This window comes from Micropterus dolomieu, linkage group LG07, assembly GCF_021292245.1.
Source record: "Micropterus dolomieu isolate WLL.071019.BEF.003 ecotype Adirondacks linkage group LG07, ASM2129224v1, whole genome shotgun sequence".
Taxonomy (NCBI): Eukaryota; Metazoa; Chordata; class Actinopteri; order Centrarchiformes; family Centrarchidae; genus Micropterus; species Micropterus dolomieu.
Genome location: NC_060156.1, coordinates 29,356,854 through 29,375,347, shown reverse-complemented (window position 1 = coordinate 29,375,347; position 18,494 = coordinate 29,356,854). Strand labels below are relative to the sequence as shown.

Sequence of the window (18,494 nt, the reverse complement as noted above, 5' to 3'; positions counted from 1 at the left end):
AGGATGTTTTGAGGTTTGCATTTCTCAATACGTGTTTGAGGATATATTGGCACTAAGCTAAGCTGTTGGCGCTGTTTCTGTATCCAACTCAGCTGCAATCCAGCTCAGACTGCTCATCATTCAGTTGCTGGAAGAATTCAACTGTCTCTTTTAGCTCCACTGTCTCCATGAACTCAAGAAGAGGCCAACTGCTCTCACTCAAGAATAGGCGGTGAAAACCAATCTGAAGTTGCAAGTGCTTTTTTCTTTTAGATAAAGATGATGGTCACAGTCCCAGTTTTGGGATATTATTGGAGAAAATGCTACGTACCACTTCTTTGCAGAGCCTTACGGTGACCTTCCATGTGCTTGGGGCTAGGATGACACTGAGAGCTAGCTGCTTCTGGGGATTAGCACAACCCTCCAATTAAAGTGTTTTCATTTTCCACAAAGCCATTTCAGTTCAAACAGGAGGCAAATGCTTAAAATAATCACACACACACTCAAGCACGTACACACTCTTCCCTCCCATCCTTTTCAATATATATTTTTTTCTTTACTGTATCAATGTGCACTGGAGCGCCTGTAATTATGACTCGCTATATAAATCCAGATCCCACAATTACAACCAGCCCAGGATACAGTCCCACATAGAAATGGCACACACACACACACACACACCATTTTACCACATACTACCGCACCGCCATGGTCTGTGCAACATCTGTTTTCTCACTCCCTGCCGGAACCTGCTCACCCTTTCAATTATAACCACTACCTATAAAACACCCCTTTACCAAGTGGTGAGAGGTGTGTGTGCAAGTTTGTGTGAAATTTGTTCCAGGCAAAATTAGGTTAGACCAATGACATCCATTGGAACAACACCGAGCTAAACAAAGCTAGCTTGTCCTCACCTCAGTTTTAGAAGACTAAACATTACATACATTTGGCTTTGTTGCCGGAGGCGTGAAGAATTCTTCTGAGCTGAGGTTGATGTATAGATTGAGGGGGTGGTTTGAAGATGGAGGTAGAGGGCGGTGTTCTAGGCACAGTGCCCAGAAGGGTGAGGCAGGCGCCAGGCTACCCGGCCACCAGGCTGTGAGGCCTGTTTTCTGCTTTATAGAGGGGAATATTAATACACTTATCTCCCATTAAATCTGTTGGCAAGGCAGCGAGCTCGCCTCGCTGCAAAAACAGCAAATCCTCGCAGCTGCACGACCTGTATGGCGCAATGCATAGCTTATCAAAACTCCTCATTCATGTTCCCAAGTGGAGGATCGCCTGCCTCTCTCCACACAATGTGTTTTTTCTGCTCCTTTACTCTGTCCCTACTCCTCTATGTAGTTAACCAAAGATGACACATTTATTTATTAGTCTTAAAGAGGCACATTCCCAAGGAGCGTTTGTTGTTTTTGCCAACTCTTTCATACACATCTCTATCATCTCCACCAGTCTTTTTTTTTTTTTAGGCCCCTGTCGTCTGCCGTCTGAAGTTCCCGGGGGCCTTTTAACTAAGTGCATATGCCTCCGCTTTACGACTCGCCACCTCCAAACATAATAGTTTTGAAAGTAAGATCCTGGTTTATGGCTGTAGGTCTGGCTCGGTGATTATGGCGGTGCCTGGACTCATTTGTCTTGAGGGCTTGTGAGTTCCACCAGCAAAGAGTCGAGGATTGGCTTCATATTGAAAGCAGTGGAGTTGACATGCAGCAAATGTGTGCTTAGGTGAGTTGTGATGGGCCTATTATGAGTTTCCTGCCTCCCGCGCCTCCGATGATGTATGCTGTAAGACTTCATTAATTACACGTGTGCACAAAGACTCACATGCCCGTGCAGCTCTCTGTCCCCTCACACTTCGAAGCAGCACCTGTTGGTCCCAAGCAAGTGCTCTGTCTCTGTCTCTGTGGGATTGGGAGTGGGGGCTACATGCCTCAGAAATTAAGAAATACACACATGAATGATAGACTATTAGTATGTATGGAAAAATAAATAGCCTTCTCTTCAAGTTCATGGGAAAGTATCACCCCCGTCATTTTCTTGTGCTCTTTTCTACGAGAATTAGAAAACAGTGTAGCAAACTGGTCTAGCGGGCGGCCATGAACCCTACCTTCTTTGAGTCAGCCTTGTTCGTTTTTAATGGTATTCTGAGATCAATTTGTTTAAATTGCCTCCATTTACTTGCCCAAGTACAACGGTCTGAAAGAGATCTCTATCACGGTAATTACTGAGAATGATTGGGGCGATTCATTATGCATAAGAGGATGCGAATGTTAAATAAGGGAGCTGTGTGTGTGTGTGTGTGTGTGTGTGTGTGTGAGAGAGAGATGCCAGAGATAGTGTGGCTTAGCATGGCTGTGACCTCCACTAGAATGCTCACGACTGAATGCTACATCAACAACATGCTCCAGCGTAAATGCTGGTTTTTATTGAGGCCAGGCAGCGAGTATGATGCATTCACACATTAGTTCTCCATTCTGGATAACTGTGAGCCATGACAGCAGTATCTTAAATGTTGACAATAATAAACACAAGACATCATACAGTACATTTGTAAGTAAGTAGTTGATCTCTTTTGAAATCGTTCATTCCGCTATTAATGCTGATTTGGCTGACATTGTCTCTATTGTGTCTTTGTGTGTCTGTATCCAGTATCACGTTTCTCCAGCCCACGGCTGACACCCCGACTGAGCAGGAAGCGGGCGCTGTCTATCTCCCCACTGTCAGATGCCAGCATTGACCTGCAGACCATGATCCGCACCTCACCCAACTCCCTGGTGGCCTACATCAACAACTCCCGTTCCAGCTCAGCCGCCAGCAGCTCCTATGGGCACCTTTCAGTCGGAGGGATCAGGTAGTCAGACAGTGCACATGCATACATATCTAGCAATTACAAACATTCATACACACATTTACATGCATATACTCACTTGATACATGCATACATAGTTGAGATTATATCTGGGACCACTCTTTTTGGTGAAACAGTAAATAAAAAAGGAACAGTCTGAGCGATTGTGTACTCAATTAAGCAAAATTCCTAGATATCTAGTTTCAGTAACTGTCTTTTACTGTGATCTTCTGAAGCAAATTTACCACTAACCATAATTAGTAGTATTTGAAAAAGTTGTCTCCAACCGTATCCAATGAGGCCAAAACGCTTTAGGGAATGGTCACATTTGCACTGGTTTGTGAATATTGACTTTATTTCCCAGTCACAGCTATTAAAAACCGTGAATTTAGTTTGTTTTCAGCAACAAATGCAAGTCAATCTTCAGAAATATTTGTATAAAGCTGACCAGCGCCTAGCCAGCAGAAATGCTATCTGAGCAGCCTGGTTCTCAGTAGTAAGCCAGTAATAAGACTAGAATAGATGACACGTGCTATGCAAATGTTTTCTTACTTCTCTGTAAAGCTGCAAACACATCAGTGACCTTTTTAATTTTTTTTGTTACCCTCACAAACACGGTCCTGCTGCTTCAGATGCACTATTTACTCCTGTTTGAGTAACGTTTACTAAAAACTACAGTGCCCTGCTGTTTTAGGAAATTGTTCAGACTTACCTCTTAAGTTTAAACAAATGGACTTGGGGCTGAGGTAGGAGTCGGAAAGTGCTGAGAGACAGACTGACGCAATCTTGGTTTGGGTCTTTTCTTGGGATTTGCTGACAATGCGGAAACTATTGTAGAAAGCCAATAATAGCACAAGAAATACCATGATAGTAGCTTACACTGCTAGGTGATAATAAATTGCTACTAGTGTCCGACTAGCATGGCTAAGTAGCCTGGCATGCTAACAGTGTGGGTTTCTTCTTTGAGTATTAGCCACTAGACCATTCATATTTTGCATGAGTTAACTTCTTTCCTTTTTCCTCTCACTAAGCCCCTCGTTCAGCTTCCCTCATCCCATCAACCCAGTGGCGTACCAGCAGCTGTTGTCCCAGCATAGGACGATCAACGCCTTCGGCCACACTCCGCCTCTCATTCAACCATCGGCGTCCTCTTTCTCTACTCGCCAACACCCCCTCACCGCTTCACCTATGTCCACCTCCCACAACGGTTCCAGCTCTGAGGCAGTCCAGGTAGGAAGGGAAGGGAGCCTTTTTACCCTTGAATGTTACAATTTCAAGTGTACACTACTAATAAAATGTACACAGATTAATATACACACATTCTCCCAGTCTTTCTTACAATAAAACCATTTATATGGATATGTAATGTGTGGGGTACATTGAGGTTTTCTCTAATAATTTCTCCTACCAAATGGATGATTTTTCATACAAAAATATGCAAAACTTGATCCTGATGCAGGAAGCTGCCATGTAATGTGTAAAGAGGAAATTTCCCCAGTGTTATAATGATAATATAACAAGATCTTAAAGTTAGCATTATATTAAGTGTCATTCCCCCAAAAAAGTCATGTACGTTGAGCAACCATTCAGAGTAGAGCTAAAACTAATGATGATTTACATTACTTGTTAATGTATTCAGTTTTTCAGTTCATTGGTAAAGCATGTAGTCAAACAATTGCCCAGCACAAGCTCACAGAGCCCAAAGGTGTTTAAATGTGTACTTTGTTCAACAAATAGTCCTGAACAATATATTAAAATTAATGTATAACTGACAAATACTCAAAATTAAGATGGAACCAGCAAGTTAGGCATGTTTTGCTTCATACACAATTAAAATAAATAATCAATTGAAAATCAAAATTGTTGACAGGCAATTAAGTCATTCAACTAGTCGAATAATTGTGTCGGCACATTTATTGGACTGTAAATGTAGCATAAATTTACAAGTTCTCATGAATTAAGTATTTTTTGTAAATTGTCTCAGGTCGGAAATATGCAGGAGTCTCCCTCCCAGGTGCATCTGTCTTACTTCCTACTGTCTCCTCTGTCTCTCTTTATCAGCCCACTGTTTACACCACAGCCACTCGTAATGTAAACTTCCCACTCTGAATCACTCGCCTCTCCTGTCATCTGCCTCCAGCTCTGTTTCAGCACGGTGTCTTCTGACACACGCCAAGACTATCCAAGTATCCCAGAGTATATTTTGTACCTTTTTGCTTTTCACATTTATACACATTCAGCTTCAATTCAACAGTGATCAGAACCATATTTCCCTATTGGATTTCAGCCAACTGAATGAATCATCCAGGCCTCCAGAAATGCTGAACTACACTGTAGAGTCTGGGTGGGATTAGGAGACCCCCCTTCATTATTGGACCCCCTCCAATGAACCTCAATATACACACACATACACAATAATTTATCAGCTGCTTTACATTTTAAATCTTTCCTTTCTTTTCGTCTCCATTAGAGCTGTAACAACCTTCTCTTTGTCTTCCTGTCGTCTTCAGAATCTGTTGTCAGATCAAAGCCCTACCTCCAGAACCCCAGCCCTGCCGCCTTCCCCCTCTCTACCGAGAGTAATAACTTCTCTTATTTCATATTTCCTTGTGGCTTTGGTGATTCTAAAGCAGTCTAAACTGTTTAGTCTTGGCAGCGGGTCCTAGCCTGACTTATGGGCCCCGGTGCCTGGCACAACTAGGACTCCACACGTCTCTTTGCAACAGACTATCGAGCCAAAACCAATTGTGCAGTATCTCTGTGACTCTTTTATCTGATTCCCCTCCGCCTCTCCCTGTGGTGACTGTGAGCAGTAGTGGTAACTGAGTGGAATCTGGTGGTTTAATAAATTAAATGGATGGTTAGATTCATAGGAGAACGAGTTGGAGGGCTAATGGATGGAGGGGTAGGTTGGTATGTGTTAGGATTAATGGAATGATTCACCGATAGTTTATGAATGAGTGGGTTGTCGGGTTAACGAATGGGTGTTTGGATAAATGCATTTATATGCATGAATTACAAAAGGAGGATATTATTCTGCCTGCTTTTCTGCTTCAAAAAGTCATTCAGAAAATAATTTCAGCTACATGTGTCTCTGTCCTTCAGAATGCCAGTGGAGACCCAGCAGTGAGTAGCACAGTCAACCCACTGACCACCAAGAGGTCAAAGGTTAAGACGGAAGCAGAGGGTCCACTGCCCATCTCACCGTCCTCTCAGGTAAGAGAATCAAAAAATAGTGGACATAAGTAGAGAATCTGAAATCTGGCAAAAACAGAAAGGAAATGCAACATTATATATCGAGATGCTAACTTCAAGCCCCGGACCAGCCAGATAAATCTGGCTGTGGAAAAGTGAACAAGCAGCACTTACCACTACCACCACTGAGGTGCCCTTGAGCAAGGCACTTAACCCCAACCACTCCAGCAGAGCAGCTCAGTGGTCAGCAGATCAGACTGTGGTTGTACTGTGGGTATGTGATCAGGGCCGTCCTGCAAAAGAGAGGCTTCCTGAAGTTCCCCTGAATAAATAAAAGTTTAAAAAAAAAAATTAGTTTAAGTTTGCACCTCCCATTCCAAACAATTATTCCTTTTCTGGAAAAAACTTTTTGGATCTGCAGTAACCTTAAATATGTCCTAATCAACCGCATAGATATAGTTTTGTAACCTATCTCCATCACAGCTTCAGCTGCTTACAGTAGGAAAGCAGTCCCCTCTTTAACTGCAGTTGCTAATTTGGCTCCAATTGATTATAGGGAATGAATAAAAATGCAGCTTTAATCAGTGACAAGCGTTGTCGTCGTGCATTGAGATCAAGCAACAACTCATTAGGATTAAGAAACAGATAAGATAAGAGAGATGCAAAACAGTTCAGAATGCTTCTTTAACATATTGACCACAGATAGTCTGTGTTTGCATGTTTTTATTTTGGTGATTTATACACTTTAACAGAAACACATCTTTACTGTTTGTTAGTCCCCTTCTGACAAAGTACTGTCCCCCTTCTCCAGGACCATGGTGGAGGGATCTTGGACTTGAGTGAGGATCTGGATAAGGACGAGTGCAAACAGGAACCCGAGGCCATATATGAGACCAACTGCCACTGGGAGAGCTGTACCAAAGAGTATGACACCCAGGACCAACTTGTTCATGTGAGTCATAGGCTTGGTGTCCTTATGACTATTATTGAGACTTACTGAATGACAGACTTTTATAGCCCATTGACTATAAAACCACAGTGAAAACACAAACTGTCCAATGTCAAGTCTTTCAGCAGACATGTTTCATCTTGCTATGCTGGATGCTGTCATTAACATTATTAGTTTAATTTGCTGTATTGACAGTAAATTCCAAACAATGCCATCAGAACCACTGCATTTTGTTGTTTAGAAAATGAAAAGTTCAAGCAACTCTTCTGCTGCTCATTAAATCCACGCTGAGTGAGTCCAGTCAGAAAGCTGTCCAGTAACTGATCCTTTCCTGTTGGGTTGACACGCGTACACGTTAATGAGCCTGCGGGTTCTCATCGTATTCAAGCCCAAGCCTTGCAGCTGTGCCCCCCCCCCCCCCCCCCCCCCCCCCCCCCCCCTACCCTACAGCCCCGTGACCCCTAACCCCTAACCTCTCACTCCCAGCAACACCCCCCAACCTCTGAAGCCCAGAGGGCCGGCCATAAATCCATCGTCATGCCAGAAGCTCTGGAACCTCATGCACCCCCCTTTTCCAGGCCAACTTCTCTTCTTGCTTTCCACTTTCCAACTGGCTGTCAGTCATCACAGAGCAGTGCTAGAAGGGGCATATGTCGGTTCCACAGACCCAGAGACTGATGGGAGGTGGTGGTGAACGGTCAAGTCAGGACCAGAGTTACCTTTAAGAACCTTTGCCCCAACTCCAGCTCCCTAGCCACAAACTCTGTGAGAGCTTGCCAGGATTAGTGAGTGGACTAGCAGAGGGTCTGTGGTTTGTTCTTAGATGTGGTTGGACAATGTGAGGCCAACACATTCTTTAATCCTCACAGGACCATGGGGTTTTTAAATGTCTCTGCTTTCTGTCAACTTTAGAAAAAACAACCAGAAATCCAGGGGTGCAATAATCATTTTTTCTTCCAAAACTCCTGACAGCATCTCCCTAAGCACAGTCAGGGTTTCACACAAGGTTCTCACAATATCAGCAAAAAACACACACACCTGTGGGTTTTTTTAGCTTCTGCTCAACCAAAATAATCCTGTTACAAGAGCCCCCAAATTATGGATTCACAGCAGTGTGCAAACTGAAAATAGACCCCTCTGCTTGTTTCCATTCCTCCTCCTTGACCCAAAATAGATCTCAGCAGAATCGTCAACCACTGAGCTTTTTCGCTGGTGGAGAAGTGGCCACATAAGTGGAGCATAGTGGGCCTGGATGTCCTCAGGAAATGAAGTGGTTCCTCTGGGTGTGTGGATATTTGCGTGTGGTGCACGGGATGAGAGGTTTTAAGTGTAACTGTTCTGAAACATTGTGTGTGTGTGTGTGTGTGTGTGTACAGTATGTGTGTGTTTGTCTGAAATGTAAGTCATTAGAGTTTGATATAAACCTTTTGTGTCTGAGGGTATAATTAAAGAAAACTTTGACACAACATAGTAGTAGGAGTAACTGACTGCCTCCTTATCCAGCAGTGCAAATTAAAAAATCAAAAAATCATTAAACATGGAATATATGCTGGAATAACACGAGATGTATAGTTTTGCAGTGTAGACAGATGATTTAAATGAGAATTGTCTGAGATTTCACATTCAGGTTTGCAGTACAATTTGTCTGAAACTACTAGACTAGCTAACAAAGATTTAAGCTTAAGCATCACACAGGAAACTTTGCATGTACCACACTGACTTCTTGATCCTTCAAAAGTAAGGATGGAAGATAAATGCAAGTCCGACACAAAATCCTCTTCCTGATGACTTTTACTGGGATCTGAGGAAGTTCCTCTTCCTTGAGAAACTAACACACAGATAGAGAGACACCCATACACACAGCCTGAAAAAACAGACACAGCGCTTTTATAGTTTTTGTCTCCTGTTGACAGATGCATAGTAACTGTCAGCCATAATGGATGGCACCGTCACTCACAATGCGTGTGTGTGTGTGTGTGTGTGTGTGTGTGTGTGTGTGTGTGCGTGTGTGTGCAAGTACGCACAGACCCATGAAAGAGGGAGAATCTTCTGGTGGGAAAAAGACAAGAATTTGCTGACTCGTTTTTAGTAATACACACACACATGCGCGCACACAAGCACACATACATTTGGTGTCTAGTCACCATTTGAACATTAGCCCGTCGTCTGTATCACAGACGCATGTTCTGATACATTTTGATGATTGACTTGAATTAAATTGTCTCCTCAGCACATCAACAACGACCACATCCACGGTGAGAAAAAGGAGTTTGTGTGTCGCTGGGAGGAGTGTTCACGGGAGCAGAAACCCTTCAAGGCTCAGTACATGCTGGTGGTCCACATGAGGCGTCACACAGGGGAGAAGCCGCATAAATGCACAGTAAGAACCTTGTATCACTGTAAAACACTGTAGGGGACTGTTTGTAACTAGCTGGTTAACTTACTGACTAAGCATGAGATCATCGGACTCGCTCATTTACTATCTGTCTGACTGACTGGCTAGTGTACACAGGCATACTCCAGCAATTAGTGTCAAATCGAAAAGCAGAGGCCAAAATAACCAGACTTTTTGGCAAAAACACTTGATCCTACATTTCCCATAATGCAACCAATGTCATCTTTTTTTCAGAGCTTCCCTACCTAAATGTCCACGTCTTTCAAACCCCACTCCCCAGTTTGTAACGATTTTTGTTGAAAATCTCAGAGCCTAAGCTGAGTAACCCTGATGACATCACAATTACATCATTAGGGTTATTTTCTCAGACTTGACAAAGCTCCTCCAGATACAAAGTAGATATTACTGAGCCCGACAACTGCTTTTATGGACTGAGTAGCACTCTGGCAGTAGAATGGTAAATTGATTTTCATGTGTAAAGTCTGTGGAGTGGCAGTTGGCAGAGACATGCTGTAGTCTCTACAAGCAAGTTACTGTGATTTGTGATTACTGTGCTGACTAATTTAGGTTTGGTAGGTGCCAGTCTTTGAGAAGTTACAGAAGCCTATGTGTAATACTGTATAAACATGAAATATAACACGTTATGCAGAAATATTTTGGGGCATTTCGTTCTGATATCTGTATAAATGATTGTAAAACTTTCAGAATTTGCGTGGCTATTTACAAGCAATATTATTTGAATATATGGCTTAATTTTTGTTGCATAAGTGCTGGGTTGCTAAAGACCTGAGTTATGTAGGAATGTTTGAAAAAAACACCCATGCATTTAAGGGTTAACCGGGTTAACTCCTGGAACTAGAACTTGGCTGTTGCTCACTTTAGCAGCCGTACGGTTACACTACAACTCCCAACCCTTTGCCTGAGGATGATCAAAAAAAAATGTTCAGTGATTTTCTTTGTGCTTAGCAGCAGTGATATTGTCCACGTTGATAAATCATGAGGGTTTTATTGAAGCCTTCATTTGCTGTGTAAAGATCAAATTGAGGGCCTGTTTGCTTGGCTTCAAAGCTTGCTCACAGGCTCTTATGAATGCATTAAAACAGATGACTTGTGAAGGAGAGAGTGAAGAAAGCTGATTGACAGCGTAGGCGCATAATTAAAGTCTGCAGACAAGCAGGGGGCCATGGGTACTTATTAAGACCACGCTGTATATTCTCTGCACAAATCCCACGTGCATCTTCTCATAAAACTCTAACTCTCCTTTAGTCTCGTCTTTAAAGGGAGAATCTTTTGACTTTTATATCCAATTTTTGAGGTAGTCTAATTTGATTCTCTTTTAATTTCAGAGCCAATAATATTCATAGTGACTGCTCAGAAGGAATACCAAATTATAGCTTGTACAGTACAAGTGAATACAAAGGCTAAACACAGACTTCTCCTTGTCTCAACAAAGCACACCAGACAAAGCACTCTGCCACACCTCACACTTAGATTGGATATTTCGCGTAATAGCCATTTTTACTTAGTGTAGCACTGCTTTGCTTTTGTGTGGCACGCCACAGTAGGTGGGCACGAGTCCAAGAGTAGATTACATATAAAAACTGAAACACAGAGCTTTTTTATGTTGTTGTTGCCTGGCTCTTTTCTCTACCCAGCTGCAGACAAAATAACACAGCACTCAGACAGTGTGTCTCACTGTCTATCTGTCTCTCTGCAGTTTGAGGGCTGCTCAAAAGCTTACTCTCGCTTGGAGAACCTCAAGACCCACCTCAGGTCCCACACAGGGGAGAAGCCGTATGTGTGTGAACATGAAGGCTGCAACAAGGCCTTCTCCAATGCCTCAGACCGGGCCAAGCACCAGAACCGCACACACTCTAATGAGGTATGTTCATGCTCTGAACCGCCAAGGTATTATTTTTTCTCAAAGGAGAACACAGAACACGTGATTTACAGAGCAGATCTGTATCTTACAATTGACCAAAAAAGCAGTTTCATTTCAAATGGACTTCTTTCCTCTTTGCAGAAACCATATGTGTGTAAGATCACAGGCTGTACAAAGCGCTACACAGACCCCAGCTCTCTCCGGAAACATGTTAAGACAGTCCACGGACCCGAAGCCCACGTCACTAAGAAACAACGAAGCGACGCACCTCCCAGACTGCAGCCACCCAAAGGCAACGGAGAGAATGAGACAAATTCCAAGCTTGGTGCAAGAGGCGTGGACGGCAGGATTGAGGTCAACAACACCTCTAGAGGAGTGGAAGACTGCCTACAAGTCAAATCTATCAAGACCGAGAACTCTATGGTGGGTCCTGATGACATAAATAAAAAAAAATGATCCTATACAAACCTTTTTCATGGTTCATAAAAATAAATTGAAATTATGGAGTTTTGATTGACTGCATCTTGAAGGACTTTCTGCGCTCCATTTGATCAGTTTTACCTGTTAATAAAAGGATGACATTGCATGCCTTTGGGTGAAAACAACAAAGAGAACAGCACACTTATTTCCTTACTGTTTTTCACTTTACTAACATTGCTGTGAGGTTAAATATTTACTGCCAGTACTGCCTGCATCCTTCCTAACTCACCTCTCTGGTTGTTGCTTGAACTTGCTTCTCTCAAGTTCACCTTCTTAATGGACAGACTTCACTGAGGTGAGCGCTCAAACTGTCTCTGTGTCTTGTTCCAACTCAGCATGGGAGATGCGCGAGTGTGGCCTCATGTTTCATTCTACATTGTGGCATTCTTGCATGATGTATTATGTCCTTTTTGCATGATCATCCATTTTCACAAATTTAAAACATGCTCTTTTGTATATGGGATACAATATGCATGTTTGGAGACAAATCTACAACAGTTTTTCTGTCCACAAGATCACTGGCAGTAGCCCCTGCTGTCGGCAGATGATAAAAGTCATTGTCTCATTAATATTCAAAGGGTTGGACTGTTTTAGCATGTATGCTGAACAAATTGTGCCAGCATCTAGCTGCGATCGAGACTTTAGTCCATTTTAGGCCAGTTTGAATTACTGTCGCTGCTGTGCTGGTTTGTTGCTCACAGAACTCATCTATTATCCACTTGTTTTCTTGTTGTAAATAAATCAAACTCATGTATAATTAATGAGATTATGGAACTATAGGCCTACATTAGTTATTACAAAACCATTACAATCAGAATTTTTTAACTGTGGAAATTATTTAATATTGAAGAATATATAAAGGAGTTCTCTGAACTTGGCATGTGACTACATGTTTTATTATTTTATTTTATTATTTTCAGGGGTTTTTTACCATGTAAATAGCTAATTGTTATCTGGCAGAATATTTATTCACTAGTGGAACATTGAACAATGTACTACTATCATTTATGATAAAGCTTCTATAGTTTGATTCATTAGACTTACATCAAGTTCCTCCCTGCTGTTCTCCTCCAGACGTATCACTCCAGTCCTGGCGGCCACTCGTCATGTAGCAGTGAGCCGTCACCTCTAAGCAGCGCCAACAACAACGACAGTGGGGTGGAGATGGCCATGCACAGCGGGGGCAGCTTCGGGGACCTAAGTGCACAGGATGAGTGCCCCATGGTTGACTCCACTGTTCCCGCTGGGGGACAGCAGGCTGGGATGGGGCTTCAGTTGAGGAAAGCTGTGGGTCATGGTGGTGCGGTCACCATCAAGCTGGAGAATATCAAGAAGGAAAGGCTGAAGACAATGAGGGACTCCTGCCCCTGGGTCAACTCTGCACCACAGCCACTGCAGGGCCAACGCAACAGCATGAAGCTGCCTCCCATTCCTGCAGTCGGTAAGTGTTGAAGGTTGAGGATCTGTTTGATGTCTTAACTGTGTGACGAGGGTGTAAGAGGGATCCATCTTATGAGAGATGGCTGAATGGCATTATGTCTTAGTAGAGTGAGTCCAATAGCCAAAACATTGTACAAAACTATGTACAGTACAGTGTGTAAATAAAAAAAATGTAAATGTAATAATGTCCCTTGTATCTGCCAGGTTCCCTGCTGGAGAGCTCCAACATGATGACTAACTTAAGCGGTTCATATCCTGGCCAGCGCATGGGTGACCTATCTTCATGTGAAGTGACATTGCTGAACCAGCTGAATGAGCGACGTGACAGCACCACCAGCACCATCAGCTCAGCTTACACCTTGAGTCGGCGCTCCTCCGGTATTTCACCTTGCTATTCCAGCCGCCGCTCCAGTGAGGCATCCCAGTTTGGTGCTAACCGCCATAACAATATCAGTTCAGCTGACTCCTATGACCCAATATCCACTGATCTGTCTCGCCGCTCCAGCGAGGCCAGCCATTGTGGAGGTGGTGGTGGTGTCAGCGGAGGAGGAGGTGTCTCAAGCCTCCTTAGTTTGACACCAGCTCAGCATTATCGGCTCAAGGCAAAGTACGCTGCTGCCATTGGTGGAGCTCCACCTACTCCTCTCCCCAATATGGACCGAATGAGCCTGAGGACCCGCATGGCATTCTACAGTGACTCCCAGGAAGGCTCGTCACACCCATTCCATCAGCCACCCTCTGGAACTGTGCCTCGGCGATGCAGTGATATTGGATATGGCACACAGAGCATGATGCCCCATGAGGTACCCACCAACCTTCCACGCCGTGCCAGTGACCCAGTGCGTCGTCCCGCATTGGACCCTCTCTCCTTTCCTAGGGTCCAGCGCTATAACAGCACGAACAGCATGAACCCCATGAATGGTCAATCAGCTGAACGCCACCAGGCACTGGCTATGCAGGGCTACACTCGTTCTGATGGCAGCCTGCAACGTTACCCATTCGCCCCCCGACCACCGAGCATTTCTGAGAATGTAGTCATGGAGAACATGGCAGTAGATGGGATGATGACTGGGGGGGGACAGAGTGGGGAGGATGATATGGTGCTTCCTGATGATGTGGTGCAGTACCTCAGGACCCAGAATTCAGGCCCCTCAGGTCACAACTTGGGGCGAGTGGATTACCATTCAAACAATCAGACTCAGGGCTACCAGACAGGCATGGCCCCACCAGCATCATTTTATTCACAGAGGAGGATGGCCATGGTGGATGCCACCAATACTCAGTCTGGTCAGGACATGCAATCCTGCCACATGGCTCCTGGTGGCTCCCAGCAGCCCTTCTCCGCACCTTCGGACAACATGAACAAGAATAACATGCCGGTGCAATGGAATGAGGTGAGCTCAGGGACTGTGGACACCACAACCAAGCTCTCCAAACAACAGCAGCATCCTCTCAGGGGGAACCTAGCTGTTGTTCAACAGAGGCACAATTTTGGTTCTTTCCCAGGACAAGGACAGGGCCTGGGCAGCAATCAGCAGGTAGTGCCTATGAGTCAGAATATGTCTATGCAGGGGTATGTGAACCACAACAGCCAGAGGCTGATGAACATCTCCCACCAGCAGCATCAGCAACAAAGGCAATGCAACAATGTGAACTTGAGTCCTCAGCAAGGATTCGGCCAAGAGGCAGTCTTAAATTCCGTATCTGGGAGCACTAGCATGAGACCTACCCGGAACAGTATGGCAGATCCAGAACTGCAAAGTTACGGAGCAAGGACACAAGCTGATGGGTATTCTCATGTGAATCAAGTGGATCAGCAGCAAAATTACAGTGTTCTGTCTCAGCACCAGCACAATATCCATAATGAAGGCAGAGGAATGTTACAACCCAGGCCTCCCACTGAACCCAAGTCTGTTGCCAGACAACACACAGGGTCTAGCATGATTCAACTGAGCCGAATACTCAAGTCATCTGATTTGAGCCCCAGTCGTGGTACTGACACCTCAGAGGCAAGCCCAAAGAGGCCCAGTGGGTCAGCAGCCCACATCAGTAACACTGAAAATCCAAACTCTGCTGTTTTCTACACAGGTCAGATTCATATGTTTGAACCAACTTCTGTCAGCTTTGATTCTCCCATGTCCCCCTGTGCCAGCCAGGCTTCTGCCAGCAACACCACGGCTGCAGCCAACATGGCATCACCAGGAGTCAACCAGGTCTCCAGCAGTACGGTGGATTCTTCCACTGGTGGATCTGGTGGCACAGAGCATGCCCAGATCGACTTTGACACCATGCTAGATGATGGGGACCACTCCAGTCTAATGTCAGGCACTCTGAGTCCTGGCCTTCTGCAGAGCCTCTCACAGAATTCCTCACGTCTCACCACCCCCCGCAACTCTGTCACCCTTGCATCTGTACCGGCAGGGATTGGCAACATGGCCATCGGTGACATGAACTCTATGCTCACAGCCTTGGCTGAAGAAAGCAAGTTCCTCAACATGATAAGCTGAGAGCAATCAAACACCTCATCATCCATACAGTTTTAACCATTTCTACATCAGGAAAATATGAACTACACAAGAAAGCACTGATTTAACAATGCAAAACTGGCTATTTCATAATTTCCTCCCTCATTGTCCATAGTAATATGCGTATCTTGTAATATTTGCTTCAGAATATATGTTACATTAAAATGTAATAGTAAGAATAGCTAGGGTTAAGAACAATTTTCTGACATTATTTGTTAAAAAGCCATACATTTTACTTACAAATATATGATAGCCCAGGGTATATAAATGTATCTTCAAACAATTGCCATTCAGTATTTGCTGGTATATTAGCCCTTTACAAAGTGGTGCACTAAAAACAGTTCACATAGTAGCTTGCTGAGGACATCAAGGTTGAGCGTCTGGAAACGCTGTTTCCAGGAAATGGACATGGTATGTAGATAACAGATAATATTTTCTCATGAAGACCTTAATGTGTATATATTATACTGTATGGTACTTGCTTTAAGTTATGCTATACACTTATGATGTTTAACTAGGGCTGTCAAAGGTTTCATTCAGAAAGAACAATGGGTGAATATTTTTTAATGATTGGTTAAGTTTTTGGGGGGGGGGTTTCTCTGTGCTAACCATGTGGATTTCGAAAAATATTCTCACAAGACTAAGCTACATATTGCTGCACTTTTTTATGTGGTATATACAATAGGCAAAATAAGTGAAAAGACTAGTGTTGCTAACCTGGAACACACACTGTAAAAAAACAAGACTCAGAAGGACAGACATAGTAATGTATGTATTTTTTTCAGGCAAATTATAACAACTACATTCTCTTTACCTTTTCGCTTCACCGCCAAACATGCATGTGCTTAAAGCACTGATATTAATGAACATAGTCCGAGCCCAACAACAAACCATGCATGTAGAAATTGATACATGCCTATTCACTGCTATTGCAGTTTATATAATATATGCACTTAATTCAGCTATCTTGCAGCATAAGGAATAAGGAGAGAAATGCTATTGTAGCAACCTGTCATTGTATTGCTGGGTTTCAGTGACACCTAGATATCAGAATAAAGGTTAATTTTGATTCTGAGAAAATTTTGCTTACACTAAATGTAGTGAAACTGTATGTTTTTTTCTTAAATTTCATGTAATTAAATGTGCAAATAATACTGTTCAACCAGAAGTTTGTAACTAATTGCCATTTATAAAATTAAGAATTTGACAGCCCTAGTTTAAACATGTGGTGGTACAACATTATGATCCATAAATATTAAGTGCTTTTTGATCATGGTCTGAACTATTGGGGATGGCATTGTAAAATAAGGTTTCCTTCTCTGCCCTCAGGATCAGAGGCATTAACTCTCCATGGTCCCATCTCACAAGGGTAAATGATTGAAAAGGACAAGGATATGCCTCTGTGTTAGTCTATCAGGGCACATGAACCCCTGTATTTGATGAGGAGCATTCTCTAAAAGAATATACAAGTACCTCTGTGTGTTCTCAGCAGAGATCCAATCCTAATTACCACATTCATACCACCCCCCTTTGCTGCACCCCATGCTTCCCCTGGGTTCTGGATGAACTGCGGAGAGTCCAGGAAGGGACACAGACTTTGATAATGAAATCCTGTTTTGGATAGGATTGCTGAACTAGCCCTGCAAATTTCTCAGTTTTATCATGTTTGCTGAATTTCTAAGTAGCCTTTAAAATGTTTGTGTGTATGCTACCATTCACTTTTTCTATGCTCAGTGTGTTTGGGTTTGTGTGAGTGTGTGTATATAGCTTTTGTACATTTCAAATAAACTATCTCCTTTTTTTCTGTTTAAATCCCTGTGTTGTGTCTTCTTTGATATAACATGGTCTGTGGTCCCTGGAGGCCACATGAAAGTAGGGCTAGTATGCTAGAAGTTAAATCACATTTGGCATGTTCTCAGACTGCTGTAGAGTACTGCTCTGAGGGCAATCACCAGTGTACTCACTGCAACTCTAGCAGCCATATGTATGAGTATGTATGTATGAGTGGTTCACACACAAAAAGAGGATTCTGAGCACCAGGAATTAATATAAACAGCCTGGATTTGAATAGTACTTAACACTGTACATATTTTTACACAATAGGCAAAAATAACTTTAAAAATGAACAGACCAAACCATATATAATAAGCATCAAGCATAACTATTTTTCATGCTCTGTGGAGGACCAACATTAGTGTCAAATCATTACTGTCTGTATGAAAACAGGTATTAGTTGCAGTTAACCTCTTTATCTGCAAATATTGCAAACTGCAATAACTGATTTTTTGGGCTACTTTGGGGCAGCAGAAATAAGTTGTAAACACAGCATTGACTTATCATAGTCTTATAAGTTGATAAGGCAAACTTGAAAACAAGCTGCTGCTTATTTACATGTCCAGGAGTTATGGAGCTCCAATATTCTCTCTCCGTTTTGTTGTCTCTACCAACTCCTGCTGGAAAATGATCCTATATGTTCACAAGCTGGTTGCAAACTGCGTCTGTCTGCTGTTGGTGCTCAGCAGTGCCCTGTCATTGGAAGGGAGTTCAACCTACTCAGAGTTAACTCAGGTTTGACAAACTCTGACCGCCTACACTGGAGTTAAACGGTACTACGAAGGTGGATAAGATGCTGGTTAGTTGAGTCCCTGTTAACCCCGTGTGAACTTTTTGGAGTTGGTGTGCGTTCACATAAAAGGGGCGTGTTCGGCCATGCAGGCAGAGTTTTTTCGCAACGGCGCATGCTCCGTATTTCTCCAGAGGAATGCGTGTTGTTACCGTCAGGAAATTATGAATGTAAAGAC

At 43.2% G+C, this 18,494-nt stretch overlaps 1 protein-coding gene across 2 annotated transcripts in view; it reads left to right on the top strand.

The window, feature by feature from the left end:
• Nucleotides 1-17,505, top strand: part of gli2a (GLI family zinc finger 2a) — an 81,313-nt gene extending 63,808 nt beyond the window's left edge. The window contains exons 6-15 of one of the 2 annotated variants that reach the window (XR_006825783.1): nucleotides 2,629-2,830; nucleotides 3,859-4,057; nucleotides 5,933-6,043; nucleotides 6,834-6,974; nucleotides 9,202-9,351; nucleotides 11,084-11,248; nucleotides 11,390-11,671; nucleotides 12,803-13,169; nucleotides 13,373-16,104; nucleotides 17,023-17,505. Coding sequence is in view for 1 of the 2 variants with exons in the window: in XM_046054724.1 (XP_045910680.1) it covers nucleotides 2,629-2,830; nucleotides 3,859-4,057; nucleotides 5,933-6,043; nucleotides 6,834-6,974; nucleotides 9,202-9,351; nucleotides 11,084-11,248; nucleotides 11,390-11,671; nucleotides 12,803-13,169; nucleotides 13,373-15,675 (3,920 nt within the window). In the remaining variant the exon portion in view is untranslated. Of the gene's footprint in view, nucleotides 1-2,628; nucleotides 2,831-3,858; nucleotides 4,058-5,932; nucleotides 6,044-6,833; nucleotides 6,975-9,201; nucleotides 9,352-11,083; nucleotides 11,249-11,389; nucleotides 11,672-12,802; nucleotides 13,170-13,372 lie in introns of both variants that reach the window. The other variant, XM_046054724.1, reaches the window with a different exon arrangement.
• The last annotated feature ends 989 nt before the right edge of the window (nucleotides 17,506-18,494 follow it).